Consider the following 17,259-nt stretch of genomic DNA (forward strand, 5'->3'; position numbering starts at 1 on the left):
GCTCGTTTTTAATTACATTTTTATTATAAAAATTACAGCTTAAAAAATGGGAAACAGTATCTTGTTTTTGGAACTAAAAATTAGTACATGCACAGGTTAAAAATGTAAATAGCATAAAATGGTACACAGTGAAAAATAGGACTTCCTTAGCTCCCTGATCCCTCTCCAAAAGATAGTCACTCTTTCCAATTTATCATGTATCTATTCAGAAATATTCTTTGCCTCTACAATCATCCACATGCTTACAGTTCCCTGTCTGCAGTACATACTGACACACATACTGGTAGAGACACACGGAAGCCCAATGCACTTTGAATTTTCTCACTGAACTGCATGTCTTGGGATTTGTTCCACATCCGCGCATAGAAATCTACCTTGTTCTTTTTAAAGGCTGCATGATATTCCGCTGTATACTGTATTCTTTTTAATGGATATTTAGGTTGTTTGTAGTCTATTATTGCAAACGATGCCACTAAGCTGTTACATCTTAATTTATTATGTGCATTTACACATAGATTTATGTAAAATATGATATGTACATATGTTAAGCGTACAGAATCTTCAGTAATCTGGTTCAAACTTGTTACATTAAGAAAAACTGTGTAGATAACTACCATATGATCTCACATGTGAGACCAAAAAACAAACAAACAAACAAACAAGGGAAAAAACAAACCCTGAACTCCTCGGTACAGGGAACTGATTAGTAGTTGCCAGAGGTAGTGGGGGGTGAGTGAAATGGTTGAAGGTGGTCAAAAGGTACAAACTTAACGGTTAAAAGATCAATAGGGGCGCCTGGGTGGCTCAGTCGGTTAAGCGTCCGACTTCGGCTCAGGTCACGATCTCACGGTCCGTGAGTTCGAGCCCCGCGTCAGGCTCTGGGCTGATGGCTCGGAGCCTGGAGCCTGCTTCCGATTCTGTGTCTCCCTCTCTCTCTGCCCCTCCCCCATTCATGCTCTGTCTCTCTCTGTCCCAAAAATAAATAAACGTTAAAAAAAAAAATTTAAAAGATCAATAAATCTTGAGAGTATGTAATGTATAGCAAGGTGGCTATAGTTAACAATACTGTAGTGTACATTTGGAAGTTGCTAAGAGAGTAGTTCTTGAGTTTTCAGCATTAAAAGAATGGCGACTGTGTAGTGATTAGTGTTAAATAAACTTAATGTGGTAAATCATTTTGCAGTAAATCATTATGTTGTACACCTAAAAGTAATATTTCATGTCACTTACAGGTCAATAAAAAAATCTGTATTTTATACATCATTAGCTGAAATAAGATATTTGAAATAGCCATCCATATTAAATCTGTCCCAGCAAGATTTTCTCCCAGTGGCTCACTTATCTAGAGATGGTTTTGTAAATCACATCTTTTGCAACTTAATGAGGTAGTATTAATAGTCGCTGGGAAATCTCATTTGTATATTTAATAAAAGACTAGTGTTATCGTTTAATAGTCTTTCACTGTTTATCTGCATTTTTGATACAGTTACCTTAGGCTGCTGTCATATTTATAATTAGGTAGAACATGACAGGGTTGGAAAAACTGGAAAGGACATGACGTACCGTCAGATTTAACTTTGTGATTTTGTTCATCTGTTCCTAAACTTCCTCTGTCTTTTAACAAAATTGCTATTCCTGAATCTCACTGTATACTTGATTGAAAGATGAGATTGGAGGTGAACAAAACCAAAATGGGATGGGGCCTTTTCAATTCCTTTAAAATAGTGACCTTTTATGGTTCCTAGACTTTACAGCAATGTCAGCTGTCTCAGAGGAGGAGTCTTGACAAAGATGGGACTGGGAATTTTCTCCCTGCTCCCAGGGCTTGGAAAAACGATCCAGGCAGTGTTTAAAGTAAACATTTTAGCAACGTCCTCTGATATATATTGTAAAAAGATTTAATGTAAACAGATAATATTTTTGAAAAACTTAGATTTTGGCAGACTTTCCACTTAGTATGATTAGCTCTAAAAGCGGAGATTCATTCATTTTATTTAATTATTTGATTACTAAACATTTACTGAGCACCAACTGTGTCAGCTGCTGTTTTAGATTTTTGAGGTACATCAGTAATCAAATAAAAAGATTCTTTCCTTTGTGGAGCTTACATTTTAATGGTAGAGTGGGCAGTGCTAGTAAATCTAATGCCCCACGTTTTATAGTATGTTAAAAGAGGACAGTTGCTATTAAGAAAAAAAAAAGAAGGAACAAATCTACTCCTCAGTTCTCAATAAACCATGGGTTTGAATGATATTACGCTGATACTTTGCACAAGGAGTGAGCTGGCTTTAGAAACACATTTCTGGTTCATTCTACTGAGAAAACAACATCAGTGGAAGACTTCTGAAAACATTTATTTATTGGCAGATTTTGATTGTGTGAAGAAAGCAGTGATCTTGGCACAGATCCTAAACTAGAACTGTTTCGGAAGGCATTTTCCAGTAAGTAATCAAAGGGACAGTGCTAAACATTAAGTGGCTTCACCTGAGAGCCCAGTTTAATTAGTTGTTCATTATCAGTTTTGTAGCCAGTGTATCTTGGAAGGCCTTTAGTATTGTAGTGCTCTTCACAGTCGGGTATTTTCCAGTCGTGCTGCACTGCAGTGTTCCTCTCTGATTCAGGAAACTAGGTAATAATGTTGATCTTTAATTTTCAGTTCAAAACACTGTACCGTACATATTCCAGTGTGGAACACGAGGCACGAGGATCTCAGCTGAGTACTTGTTAAGCCACTTGATCTATCTAAAATCGCTCTTTTAGGAATTTTTTTTTTTTTTTTTTTGGTCTTGCCATAGGCTTTACTGTGGCTCTCTTGGTGCACAGGTATGCCAATTTCCTTAAGGGCCAGTTTGCCAGATAGATCTTGCAGTTTTTAAAACAATGTGAACTTGTCTCTGGAGGTCGACTTTATGCAGCTGACTGAGGGTATATGTATACTCTGGGCCCTGACTAGAGAGTCTCATTGTCAAACATTTATGGAACACTTCTGTGCCAGGTGCTATACCAGTTTTGGGAAGACAAAGATGCGTGGTACTGGCCATTTGTGAATGCATAGGCCAGTAAGGGATTTTGAGATGTATAAGTGTTGGCATAGTATGATACGCTCTAGGTATAAAACATATAATAAACTCTGTTCAGGGATATTGTGGAGGGTCTCATCAAGAGGTAATATTTGAACTTTTTTGAAATGTGTGACGCATATCTGGTAGAAAAGAAAGGCATCCCAGGAGGACACGGACACAGATTTTTTTTTTTTTAACGTTTATTTATTTTTGAGACAGAGAGAGACAGAGCATGAACGGGGGAGGGGCAGAGAGAGAGGGAGACACAGAATCGGAAGCAGGCTCCAGGCTCTGAGCCATCAGCCCAGAGCCCGACGTGGGGCTCGAACTCACGGACCGCGAGATCGTGACCTGAGCCGAAGTCGGACCCTTAACCGACTGAGCCACCCAGGCGCCCCTGGACACAGATTTTGAGAGAGAGCGTTGTGCATGCTTTTGGTCTGCAGTCAGCTGATGTGGAGAATAGGCTATATTATGGAGAGTGGTACCAGATGATAGATTGTGTGGCCACCCTTGTAAGCTGTGCCAAGGGAAAGGATAAGATCTGTTGAAGGGAGAGATGCCAAGGACCCATTTTGGGAAAGTGGCAATGAAATACAGGGGGCGCATTTGAGAGATTTGGTACAGCAGCCACTTGAAGGGATGGATGAGAGAGAGAAAGGAATTAAGGATAAATGAGTTTGTAGCTTAAAAGTACTTGTCACACACGTATTCGGAGACATTTAATACTAGGTAGTTGTGAATGGGAGTCTGAGTTTGTAGGAATGACTGAGAGGAAGGTAGTATAGTAATTTTCGGAACCTTTGAAGCAAGATTGTTCTCGTTTCAAATTTCATCTCTGGCACTGACACCGAAATAGGTGGTGATGATACATATCCTGAAGGACTGTCGAGATTGTACGTGGAAAACTGCACGGCAACGGTATTATTTCCTGTCTGTCGGTACCTGTCTGTCTAATCTGTCAGAACCAGAAGTGAATGTTTCAAAGCAAAAGGGTAACAGTTCAAGGGGGAAAGATTGGTCTAGGTAGAAGGCTGAAAAAGGAATTATTTAAATAGCATCCTTAGCTCTTTATGGAATTACTTCAGATAGATTGTGGTTTAATACTGTTCTCTACTTCCATTGAGAACAAATATAAAAAATGTTTCTAGACGTTTTTTTTCACCTGAATTGAAGATGCATGATGAGCAGTGCTCCATATGTGAAAATCTTTATAAACATTTCTCTGAAGAGCTTAGAAGAGCTTAGCACTAGAAATGGTTTGCTCTAAAAAATTGGTATTTGTTATTTTATGAGGTATTTTTTAACTTACTTTTTTTTTTTTTTTTTTTTGATCTTGACTACTTAGAAACTTCTGAACTTAGAGATACTTTTCCTTAGCTTATGTTTATTGGGTTAATAATCGCCCATCTAATCTTTTATTTTTATTAAATGGCTTTATTGGTGGCGGGTGGTTAAATAACAGATTTATTGTTCTGGAGCTTAGAAGTCTGAGATCAAGGTGTTGGCTGGGTTGCTTTCTTCTAAGGATTGTGAGAAGTAATCTGTTCCATGCCTCTCACCGAGCTTCTGGTGGTTTGCCTGTAGTCTTTAGCATCCCTTGGCTCTCGGAAGCATCACCTTGATCTCTGCTTTCACTTTCACAAGACATTCTTCCTGCGTGTGTCTATGTCCAGGTTTCCCCTTTTATAAAGTCTAAAGTCATATTGGATTAGGACTCACCTGAACAGTGACCTCTTCTTTTGTTTTTTTTAAAGCCATATTAAGAAATATTTATTATTATTTTTTTAAGTTTATTTATTTTGAGAGACAGGGAGAAAGAGAGAGAGAGAACCAGCAGGAGAGGGGCAAAGAGAGGGGGAGACAGGATCAGAAGCGCGATCTGTGCTGACAGCACAGATGTAGATCTAGAACTCACGAACCGTGAGATCATGTACCTGAGCTGGAGTCAGATGCTCAACCGGCTGGACCACCCAGGTGCCCCAAACAGTGACTTCATCTCAACTGATTACATCTTTAGTGATTTTGTACAGAGATTAAGATCACATTCTGAGATACTGAGGTTAGAATGTCAACATTTCTTTTGAGAGGACACAGTTCAGCTTGTTGAGTGGGTAAAAAAATGGGATAATGCATGTAAAATTACATTTGACTTATGATTGATGCTATGTGCTAAGGTCTTGCTTCCCTAGTTATCACCGATGTTGGTTAGTGATACTTCAGAGTTAGGAGGAGGATCAGAAATGCGGAATTGATCTCTTATGGCTCTGCACAGAAACTTTACCATGAGGACTGGAAATACAGCGTTTATAGCTATTAACTACTATTTTTCTCAGATTTCCCTTGGACTTTTTCTGTTTGTGAGCTTCTGAGGGAAGTCCAGCCCTTCAAATAGACCAATACATCTTGCTCAGTCACCTGCTTTGGATTTGAGTCTTTTTTTTTTTTTTTTTTTTTAACTTTTTAAATGTTTGTTTATTTTTGAGAGAGAGAGAGAGTGAGAACACAAGTTGGGGAGGGGCAGAGAGAAGGAGACACAGAATCTGAAGCAGGCTCTAGGCTCCAAGATGTCAGCACTGAACCTGATGTGGGGCTTGAACCCACGAACTGTGAGATCATGACCTGAGCCAAAGTCAGGTGCTTAACCGACTGAGCCACCCAGGCGCCCCAAGGATTCGAGTCTTATCTTTTAGACAATTCCTATGGGTTTTGTAACATGTCTAAAATGTTCCAAGCTACCTTTTTGTCATTTATATTAAAATTTTAAAAAACTACATGAAATGTGTCCCCTAATGTATTCTGTACAAAGAACATGTTAGTTTTTCATCAGAAAAGGCAAGATAACTTTTACAAATAGGTTTATATATGGATACAAATGATAACCACAAAACCACAAGAAGTAACCATTAGGCACATAATATCACCCAAGCATGCCAGTGCGCTGAATTATTCTCACAGCAGACCTGTAAAGTAGATGTTATTGTTCTGTTTTAGGGGAGGAAACTGAGACTTGGATTAAATACACTGTGAAGCAGGGGACGGGGGTGGGGGTGGGGTGCCTGGCTGGCTCATTTGGTAGAGCATGTAACTTTTTTTTTTTGAGTTTTTTATTAAATTTTTTTTTAATGTTTATTTTTGAGAGAGAGAAAGAGACAGAGCCCAAGCTGGGAGGGGCAGAGAGAGAGACAGACAGACAGGCAGAATCTGAAGCAAGCTCTAGGCTCTGCACTGTCAGCACAGAGCCTGACGTGGCGCTTGAACCCATGAAGTAGGATAGGAGATCACGACCGAGCTGAACTTGGAACCCGGACGCTTAACCCACTGAGCCACCCAGGCGCCCTGGTAGAGCATGTAACTCTTGATCTCAGGGTCTTGAGTTCAAGCCCCACGTGGGCATGGAACCTACTTAAAAACAGTCAAAGGGCAATAGTTGGCAACTGGCTGAGAAGATCTCACGGGCAGTTGTGTTTGCTCAGGAGGTTGGTGCGAGTGTCTGCTGAGTAGGTGAAAGAGCCCCTTTTTCTTGGGCCTGCATCCCCTGGTGGCTGTGAGTTTTAATTTCCTTATCAGGAAAATTGGAGGCTCTAATACCATTTGTATGGGGTGTTTTCTGAAGGTTGGATGTGAAGCTCACACTATAGTGCATCTTTGATCAACTTCTAAAAATACCAATTTTCAAAAAGGATTTAATTGTAAATGTTCATAAAAATGTGCTAGTAGATTAGGGAATACCAAAAAAATATAAGTAGTCCCAACTCTCAAGTTAACAGGTAGTTTAGATGGGTAGATAATACAGAAACATATAAGGATTTAAATGTTTAAATAGTTGAAGATAGCAATAAAAGGTCAAAGTTTATATTTTATATATGTAAAAAAATATATTCTGTTTAAAGATGTGTGTGTGTGTGTGTGTGTGTGTGTATACACATAATCAAATAGTATAAATGGTATCTGAAGAGGTAGAGGTTTTAACAGCTTAGAATAATTGGGCAATGCATTCTAGAGACAGAAGAGGAAAAAACATTTATGATTATCCCTCGAGACAGGACATGAGGCACTTTGCTTTTAGGTTGTTTCCTCTGAGTCCCTACCACAGGCCTGTGAGTGAGCTTGTATTGCCTTCTTTTCCAGGGTCTTGAAGAACATAGAGTTAGGGGTGTGTGCGTGCGTGTGTGTGTGTGTAGGAATTGATGGTACTTCGTAATGTAAAGTGTAGGCTTTCAAAATACAGTTGAGTATACCATTTTGACTGGAGGAGAGAGTTCAATAAAGTTATGATTATTGTAAAGACCTTTTTATAGATTGTGTGTATGTGTATATTTACTTTTATTACACTATAATCTTCGGTCTTTTGGAAATATCTGTATTCGTTTTTTTTCCCCTGATGGATACCCAGTTCTTAATTTTTTACTTTTTTTTAAGTTTTTAGAGAGACAGAGCATGAGTGGGGAAGGGGCAGAGGGAGAGGGAGAGAGTCCCAAGCAGGCTCCTCCACACTCAGTGTGGAGTCCAACCCAGGGCTTGTTCCCACAACCCTGGGATCATGACCTGAGCCAAAATCAAGAGTTGGTTGCTCAATTGATTGAGCCATCCAGGGGCCCCTGGACACCCAGTTGTTTTAAGTTTATTTATTGGATAATTCCTCTTTTTGTCCACTGATTTATGAAAAAATAGCTTTATTGAAATATAATTTATGTGCTTTATTCAGTCACTGTAAGTTGTATAGTCAGTTTTTAGTAGGTTGTATTACAGAGTTATACAAACCGTCAAGATTCTTACCAGATACTGTTTCATTGTTTTTCATAATTTTTCATTGACGTTTGCAGGGTAGATGGTATGATTTTCACTTTACAAATAATGGCATAATCTACATTTCTTAAGTATTTTGCCTGAGACTTTGTGGCTAGTAAGTGGCAAAACTGAGACTCAAACCTGGCACCTTTTGGAAATGATGGGTTGAGAACAGATTGTTGAGTGCTTTTTAATGTTGGACTAAGAAATTTGGATTTCGTCACCTAGCGTAAGAATTGCCCGCATCTTGTCTGTGATGTCTTCTTTGGCGCAGGAAAACCGCTCAGTATTGTCAGGGGATCACATTTTGTAGAGTCTGTTCTATGGAACTCAAGGCTCTCAAGCTGCTCCATGGAGAAAGGGTCTCTAGGCAAGTACATTTGGGAAGTATATTTCCATTTTGAATTGTCAGAGTTCACATTGTGGACACAATGCTATGAGAAGTGCAGTGAAGAATGGGTTTACTTTTGTTTTTTTCAGCATTTTCCAAATTTACTGACTTTAGAATTCCCTTTGGGTAGCATTGATTTATTGTGATCTTTTTGGAAAGTTAAACCCATTTCACCAAGAAGGGACAAGACTGAAGATGAAGGAGAACATTTATTTAGTTAAGCCGTGAGGATGGTTTTTTTTGTTTTTTTTAAGTGGCTTATTATCATACACATTTATATGTTAATCATGGCAGGGTTACTGCTGACAGTTGTAGAAGTTCTGATTCTTTAGGCACTGTAAGATCCTTTGGTTCAAAGTTTGAATGTCTTAACATCAAGACTTTGCAGTTTTAAAACTGCTTGAGGGGCACCTGGGTGGCTCAGTGGGTTAAGCTACCCACTCTTGATTTCGGCTCAGGTCATGAATCTCGCTTGCTGTGTGGAAGCTGCTTCGGATCTTCTGTCTCCCCCTTTCTGGCCGTCTCCCGCTCGTGTACTCTCTCGCTCTGTCTCAAAAATTAATAAACGTTAAAAAAAATAAAACTGCAGGCTTGAAATTTTGTTTTTTTGATTTATAATTCCCTTTCTTAAAAACTGGAAGGCAGTTTTATGCAATCAAGAGGTTGTCATTGCATCCCTGTTGTGTCACTTACTAGCTTTGTGACTGCACAAGCTTTCTCATCTCCCTGAATCAGTTTGCTTAGCTGCAAAATAAAATATCAGCCCTGCTGCAGTTGTCATTCAGACGGCGGTTCATATTTACACAGTGATTGTTGAATTGATTATTATTCTGTACAGATATGTTGTAATAATAGAGATGATAATAGAGCTTTCACAGAAACAGTAAGCCTTTACTTCCATTGGGTTGCAAGTTATTATCCTGTAGAGGTGGTATTGGTGGACTGCAAAAATAAGGGATTGAAGGCGTGAAAAATACTTAATTATCTAGTCTTGGTAATTAAAGTCTCTAACGTGTCTTACGCTTGTGTAATTTAAACTTAAAAAGTACTCCACGTGCCTTTTCTCCTTGTGCATCCCATGAGGTATGTAGCATATGTGTTCTTAGTAACTTTAAAAAGTTAGTACCTTCAAAAAGCTTCTGCACAGCGAAGGAAACAGTCAGCAAAACTGAAAGGCAACCGACGGAATGGGAGAAGATATTTGCAAACGACATATCAGATAAAGGGTTAGTGTCCAAGATCTATAAAGAACTTATCAAACTCAACACCCAAAAAACAAATAATCCAGTGAAGAAATGGGCAAAAGACAGGAATAGGCACTTTTCCAAAGAAGACATCCAGATGGCTAACAGACGCATGAAAAAATGCTCCACATCACTCAGCATCAGGGAAGTACAGATCAAAACCACACCTGTCAGAATGGCTAACATTAACAACTCAGGCAACAACAGATGTTGGTGAGGATGCGGGGAAAGAGGATCTCTTTTGCATTGTTGGTGGGAATACAAGCTGGTACAGCCACTCTGGAAAACAGTATGGAGGTTCCTCAAAAAGCTAAAAATAGAACTACCCTACGGCCCAGCAATTGCACTACTAGGCATTTATCCAAGGGATACAGGTATTCTTTTTCGAAGGGGCACATGCACCCCCATGTTTATAGCAGCACTATTGACAATAGCCAAAGTATGGTAAGAGCCCAAATGTCCATCGATGGATGAATGGGTAAAGAAGATGTGGTGTGTGTGTGTGTGTGTGTGTGTGTGTGTGTGTGTGTGTGTATAAATGGAGTATTACTCGCCAATCAAAAAGAATGAAAGCTTGCCATTTGCAACTACATGGATGGAACTGGAGGGTATTATGCTAAGTGAAGTTAGTCAGAGAAAGACAAAAATCATATGACTTCACTCATATGAGGACTTTAAGAGACAAAACAGATGAACATAGGGAAGGGAAACAAAAATAATATAAAAAAAACAGGGAGGGGGCAAAACAGAAGAGACTCATAAATATGGAGAATAAACTGAGGGTTACAGGAGGGGTTGTGGGAGGGGGGATGAGCTAAATGGGTAAGGGGCATTAAGGAATCTACTCCTGAAATCATTGTTGCACTATATGGTAACTAATTTGGATGTAAATTAAAAAAAATAAAATTAAAAAAAAGTAAATTCTTCAGATGCCTGTAAAAAAAAAAAATAAATAGAAAGTTAGGACCTTCATGATCTATATAGAATAATGTATCATAGGTTAGTGATTTCCTTAACTATTCTTGAAGTATGAAATCCCATTCTCTTCCTTCCAAAACAGGAAAAGTGAAGTATATGTATGGATTTTTTTTCTCTCAGCTTTATTGAGATATTGACTTGTAACATCTGTTAAGTTTAAAGTGTACAACTTGATGATGTGATATAAATATATATTGCAAAATGATTACCATATAAGGTTAATCAACACCTTCATCTCTTCACATAATTAACTTCTTTTTGTGTGGTAATAGCTTTTAAAATCTACTCTTTTAACAACTTTCGATTATATAATACAGTTTTGTTAATTATAGTCACCATGGTGTACGTTAGATCCCCAGAGCTTACTCATAGTCATGTCATAGCTGGAAATTCGACCAACATCGCCCCATTTCTCCTACTCCCCAGTCTCTGGCAGCCACTGTACTACTCTGTTTCTTTGAGCTTGGCCCTTTTATTTAAAATTTCTCTGTTTAGAGAGAGCAGAGAGAGCATGCACAGGGAAGGGGCAGAGAGAGAGAGAGAGGGAGAGAGAGAGGGAGGGAGGGAGGGAGGGAGAGAGAATCCCAAGCAGACTCTTGGGACTCTGCAGGGCTCTGCAGACTCTGCAGGGCTTGATTTTACGAACCATGAGATCATGACCTGAGCCGAAATCAAAAGTTGGACGCTTGACTGAGCCATGCAGGTGCCTCAAGTTTGGCCCTTTTAGATTCCACATATAAGGGAGAACATACTATGTTTGTCTTTCTCTGACTGATTTCACTTAGCATAATGCCCTCAGTGTTCACCTGTGGTGTCACAAATGGCAGGGTTTCCCTTTTTATGGCCGAGTGATATTCCATTGTGTATGTTTGTGTGTATGTATGTATATATCACATTTTATGCATATGTATATATGTATCACATTTTTGTTAGCCATTCATCTGTCAGCAGATACCTAGGTTGTTTCCATGCCTTGGCTATTAGGAATAATGCTGCAGTGAACATGGGGGTGCAGACATTTCTTCAAGATAGCGATTCCGTTTCCTTTGGGTGTATACAGTAGTTCTGCTGTACCTGCAGGCGATACAGTTCGAGACCCCCCCCCCCCCCACCCCCAAGCCCGGTGGATGTTTGACATTGCAGATGGCTAGAACCTTATATATACTATGTTTTTTTCTAGGAATACATTTTTCATTTTAATAGTGGGCATTTTGAGAAATAAGTCTTAAAAATAGACCAGAAAAATTATCTCAGTTTGCTTTCCAAGGAATCCCTGTGTGTTAGTCTGTCTGAAGTATAATAAAATACTTCAGATTGGATATCTTAACAAACAACAGAAATTTATTTCTCACAGTTCTGGGGGCTGGAAAGTCCCAGATCATAGCACTGGCACATTTTATGTGGTGGTTGGCTAGGACCCACTTCCTGCTTCATAAATGGGTGCCTTCTTGTGTCCTAACATGGTGGAAGGGACTAGGGGTCTTTAGGGATTTCTTGTGAAAAAGAAGATTAATCTCATTCCTGAGACCTCCACTCCCATGACCTACGCACCTCCCAAAGGCCCTGCCTCCTAATACCATTATCTTTGGGGGTTAGGATTTCAGCATGTGAATTTTGCAGGTTACAGACATTCAGATCATAGCACCCTACATCCAACTGTCAGCATTCTCTTAGTTTTCTTAGTTGGGGGTGGGAGTGGTTTCACTGGTTCTCAGAGGCTGTGCCCAGAAGAGGACAATCCTACTTGGAGCTTAGCTGATTTGTAAAGCATATGGTTTTGTACTTAACTATCAGCTTAGAAAATAGCAACATTCCAAGTAATTACCAAGAGGTAGCATCTAAACCATATTGTCCATTACTTTGTTGATATATGATGGATTGTCCTACTACTTAACAATCGTTTTTTTTTTTTTTTTTTTTTTTTTTTTTCTTAACAATCGTTTTGTATTAACCTATCCTAAAATCAACAGCTTGTCTGTATTTCTGAACTCTATCCTATTGCTACACTGCAGAATTGTTTTTACTGAGTTATGCGTTAATGTGAGACTGCTGGTCTGTTTCATAAGATGTATTAAGAGAACAGTCCTGAGAAACTTACATCTGTTTCTCCTCTGAAGATTCAGTTGCAGTGTTTGTATTCTGTCTTCTTGCAAAGTTAAAGAAAGAACACTTGAGAAAATGAAGTGCAAGTGTGGTTTGTTTCTTCATGTTATGTTTGGTGGTGCTTACATACTAATACAAAATAAAATACTATCTCTGTGGGAAAAAAATCCGTCAACTTGAGCATTGTTCATCAAATGTTTAGAGCTGAGCCAATTTTATTTGGTCCTGCCTTCTGTTATGAACAGATAAATAAAAGGAAGTGTGACAGAGATTTGAGACTTTAAAATCTATTAGAGACACAGAAACTACATCAGTATTTTGTACTTCCAAATAATTAAAATGCTTGAATTTTCCTTTTCTTTCAGTTCCTGGAATAGATGGAGGTGCTTTAACTGATACAAGTCTCACAGATTCCTATTTCAGCACCAGCTTCATTGGAGTCAATGGATTTGGAAGCCCAGTGGAAACAAAGTATCCCTTGATGCAGGTATCCTTGGTCTGAATTTACATGGCACTAAACAGTGAAGTTTATTCCAGTGTCCGGGGATGTCTAGAGTCTTCATTTATTCCTAAACTTGTTGAGTATGAGGGAAGGTTTTCGGAATCGATGAGGTTGGTGGGATACAGTTGGAGTCTGTGTGAGCTTTCAAGGGGTGGGAGGACAGTGGAGTATGTAGAAGACAGATGGAAAGAGACTAGTTTTCACTCCTCTCTGTTTTGTGGGTATGGAGTGAAGGCCTTTCAGGATGGAGAGACTGTAGAGGGTATGGAGTGTAAGAAAGCAATGAACATGTTTAGAGAACCAAGAATAGCCTAATTTTATAGAATCTATAAGGCGTATGAAGGCTAATACACACCGGGAGAGGCTATTAGAAAGCGTTTGTTGACTTTTATGTCTTCTCAGATGGATGTTGAAATTTATATTTTATAGACCGGGAAGCTGAATAGTTACATGTGTTGCCCAAGCTAATAATATGGAAGTGCAATTCAAAATAGGTGTGCAACTTTGGTTTTAAATATCTGGCTAGTGAGTAAAATTTTCATCTGATGTGTTATAGAGAGTATTTGGACATTTTTACATGAATTAATGTAATTCATGTTGCAACACTTATAGTCACATTAGAGTGTCAGTGATGTGAGAAGTGGATCGGAGGGGAAGAAGCAGAGAGTTCGTCTGAATTGGCTGGCTGTTCTCAGTTAGTGATGTAATGTTTGTCTATTTTGTTTTGCAGAGAGTGACTAACAGTAGCAGCTCCCCAAGCCTTCTGAATGACAGTGCCAAGCCATATGCAGGCCACGGTAAGACTGGATCCCTCTTTCTCTTTTGTGTGTTTGTACGTATGCGTACGTGCATATGTGTATATTTCTGATCCTAAAACAGTGTGTTCATTGGAGAAACCTTGAAGTCTTGAAAATTATGAATATGTATAAAGGAAGAGAATAAGAATGATCTAGAGAGATCACTGGTGTTTGGATTCCATATAATTCCAAGTAGTGGTTATGTCTGAGTGTGAAAATACATGTACTTGTATACACACATATATATATATATATATATATATACACGCTTACATACGTAATACTTAGCTAAGTAGACTCATATACTTGAGATGGCATTAGATACACTTTAAAATTAGGAGTGTTTCTTGATCATAATAAATTGAATTCTATTGCTTATTTTCATAATTTACTGAAGTTTTTAAAAAAGTATTCTAATATTGGACTATGTGTATGCATCTGTGTTTATATCTTACTTCTTCGGAAACATTCTTAGACATGCAGTGACTGTTTGCAAGATCATGGTCATTTTTAAGGTTTTTAGTATGGAATTTCCAAGTATCTTTCTGTATTCTATTTTAAAAACAAATGTTCAAAGGGGGCGCCTGGGTGGCTCAGTCGGTTGAGCGTCTGACTTCAGCTCGGGTCATGATCTCACAGTTCGTGAGTTCGAGCCCCACGTCGGGCTCTATGCTGACAGCTCGGAGCGTGGAGCCTGCTTCCGATTCTGTGTCTCCCACTCTGTCTCTCTCTCCCTCCCCCGCTCATGCTCGCTCGCTCGCTCTCTCTCAAAAAAAAAAAAAAAAGAATAAATGTTAAAAAAAATGTTCAAGAATAGCTTCTTAAAAATATGTAACAATTGAGTGTTAGTACTCTGCATAATAGTACCTATTTTTAGGTGCCTTGAATGTATAAATTACATAAAAATATTTTACTAGCTTTTTCTGTACATATATTAAATTGTTAATTCTAATGAGAGAGTAAGCTATGAAAACTCAGGCAGTCGAAACTGGAGAAATTAAGCAGCAGTCCATACTGCATTTTGGAGAGATTTAGTAGGTCCTTCTAAATAAGAACAGTTACTATAGATTTTAGAATTTCGTAGATAATTTAATGAGAAACATAAGAGTAAGTAGAGCTCAGAATTGAAGGTAAGTATTTCCATGTGTATCATGTGTACCTTTTCAGAAACTCTTCTGGTTTATTAAGTGAAAAACCATTTAGAGATACACTTTTGTTTATAACTTCTGAACAGAGTAATAGAACTTTGAAATTATAAAATCTTTAAATTTCATGTTTATTTTGAAACGTTTAATATTTCCCTCTTTAAAAACTTAATTTACTTATATTTTTAGTAAGAATATAAAATATCTGGTGACAGACTTAAAAAAGATAGAATATCGCATAGATGGTTTTAAGGCCTTGCCTAAGTGTTAAAATCCAAGTCCAGTCATTCAGAGCATGGCTTTCTGTCCTCCCCACCTCCCTGCCCTTTGTAATTTTTCTCATGATTGGGTTTCAAGTACACAAACATTTACTAAATGGTAGACTTCTTTCATAAACACACATTCCTAATAACAAGGTCAAGAGCCATCTCTTCTTTTTTTCTGTTTGATTTTTCTTTTGGTTCTAAACAAACAGATGTACCCTAATCCATATAGCTTCTGATTAAAGTATTAGCTGATACTTTAATTGGCTAAGTATCGACTGAAAGAAGTATTCTCTAATTTGTGTTTCTTCTACTTAGAAAATATTTGAACATCCACTGTATATGAGGCATTGAGTTTAAGTATTACTGTGGTATATGATTTTTTGTTACTGTTAAGAATGTTGTCAGGTTAAACATTTGTTAGATTTGTGGGTTGCTTGAGTTGTCTGTGTGGAAACTTATGTAACTTACCTTCCAGATCCTCTAACTTCACCTGCTTCATCCTTGTTTAATGACTTTGGTGCCCTCAACATCTCTCAGAGAAGAAAGGTAGGTGAAGTTGAAACTTATGTGAGACTAAATGGAATATACAAGTGATATTGGGGTCATCACCTATATAATGGTCAATATTCTCCTAAGTTGGGGAGGTGCTTTTAATGGACTGTGATATTTTTGTTGCTTTTGCTTGCCTTTTTTTTTTTTTTTTTTTTGGTATATATTTCATACGTGTAGAATTTTATTTATCTCTGTGCATGAAATAGAGATGTTTTATGTGAAGGAATGAAATCCTTCTCTTTTTTCCTCATTTTCTTTACCTTAATGTTTCTATTTTTAAGAAAACATCAAATTTAATGTTGTAGTTGCTGTTAATGTGACCCATTATAGGCACATTAATCATATTTTAACTTCATTTCCTAACTGCTTTGTCTAAATTTCAAAGATTTCTCCCCTAATTTAAACTTCTCATTACGAGGCAAACTTAAAAATCTTCAACATTTCGTAATTGGTTCAACTGTTTAAAAACAGTTTAAAATCTCTCATATCAGAAATTTAACTGTATTTTACTTGGCATCGAGGGTGATAGGTCGGGCATAGATTTTGAAGTATTTTCTAGGGCTACTTCTATGACAGGTAGAAGTGAAGATTTTATTACAGTTGGATGCCTTTGAGTCTTACGGAGAATCATCATGTTAATAGTAATAATAATCTACAGAAGGTGATATTTTTGGTTAGGATCAGTAGCAGCTAAAGATGTTCAGGAGGTTGTAAGTCTTGGTGGAAATTACTACAGTGTTGTAACTAATTCAGTTTCCTAAGTAATGGAAGAAAAGAATATTAATTTTGGGAAACTGATACAAGCTTAAGATGGTTTTAGGAACATTTGATCAGAGGGTGGTATAAAAGGAAATTCAAGAAGACTAGATATTCTCAAGATAAGAATTAATGGCGTCAGGTATAAATGACATTTAATACTTTATGTACCTAGTATTATCTCCATTTTGAACAATAGATAAGAACAAAGAGGTAATTAATTATGAACTACTTTTAATGTAAACTAAAATGTGTGGGTTCAATTTTATACATTTCCTTATGCTGTCACCGAGAGCACATTTACTCTTGCTTTACATACTAGTCTTATAAGTTGGAGCGTGTAGTTTTGAATCCACATAGTAGAAGTGGAATAGAATTGAACACAGGTTGGCTAACTGACAGTAGGGAGCAGTGACAGTAGACAAAGCCTGGCGACATGGAAGGAAACCGTAAAATGCTGAAAAGCAGGTGAAAGCTAGAAATCAAAGTATCTGGAGCTTTTTAGTGTAAGGAAAAAATAAAAAGCCCTTCAGTAGTCTGAGGAGTCCCCTTAATGGCTTTTTCACCTCTTTATTTTTTGTTAGTTTTTGCATTTTTGATGATCAGTTAACTGTGATAAGTAGCATTTCTGATGTATGAGTAGAAAGTAAGACTAGCATGGCAAACAAACAC

General features: G+C 37.9%; 1 protein-coding gene across 14 annotated transcripts in view; it reads left to right on the forward strand.

Annotated features, from left to right (window-relative positions):
• PAN3 (poly(A) specific ribonuclease subunit PAN3) overlaps positions 1 to 17,259 on the forward strand; it is a 131,429-nt gene that overhangs the window by 5,331 nt on the left and 108,839 nt on the right. For all 14 annotated transcript variants that reach the window (XR_006202961.1, XR_006202965.1, XR_006203244.1 and 11 more), the window contains exons 2-4: positions 12,935 to 13,056; positions 13,802 to 13,868; positions 15,755 to 15,825. Coding sequence is in view for 11 of the 14 variants with exons in the window: in XM_042940298.1 (XP_042796232.1) it covers positions 12,935 to 13,056; positions 13,802 to 13,868; positions 15,755 to 15,825 (260 nt within the window). In the remaining 3 variants the exon portion in view is untranslated. The remainder of the gene's footprint in view (positions 1 to 12,934; positions 13,057 to 13,801; positions 13,869 to 15,754; positions 15,826 to 17,259) is intronic.

This window comes from Panthera leo, chromosome A1 (genome assembly GCF_018350215.1).
Source record: "Panthera leo isolate Ple1 chromosome A1, P.leo_Ple1_pat1.1, whole genome shotgun sequence".
NCBI classification, from domain to species: domain Eukaryota; kingdom Metazoa; phylum Chordata; class Mammalia; order Carnivora; family Felidae; genus Panthera; species Panthera leo.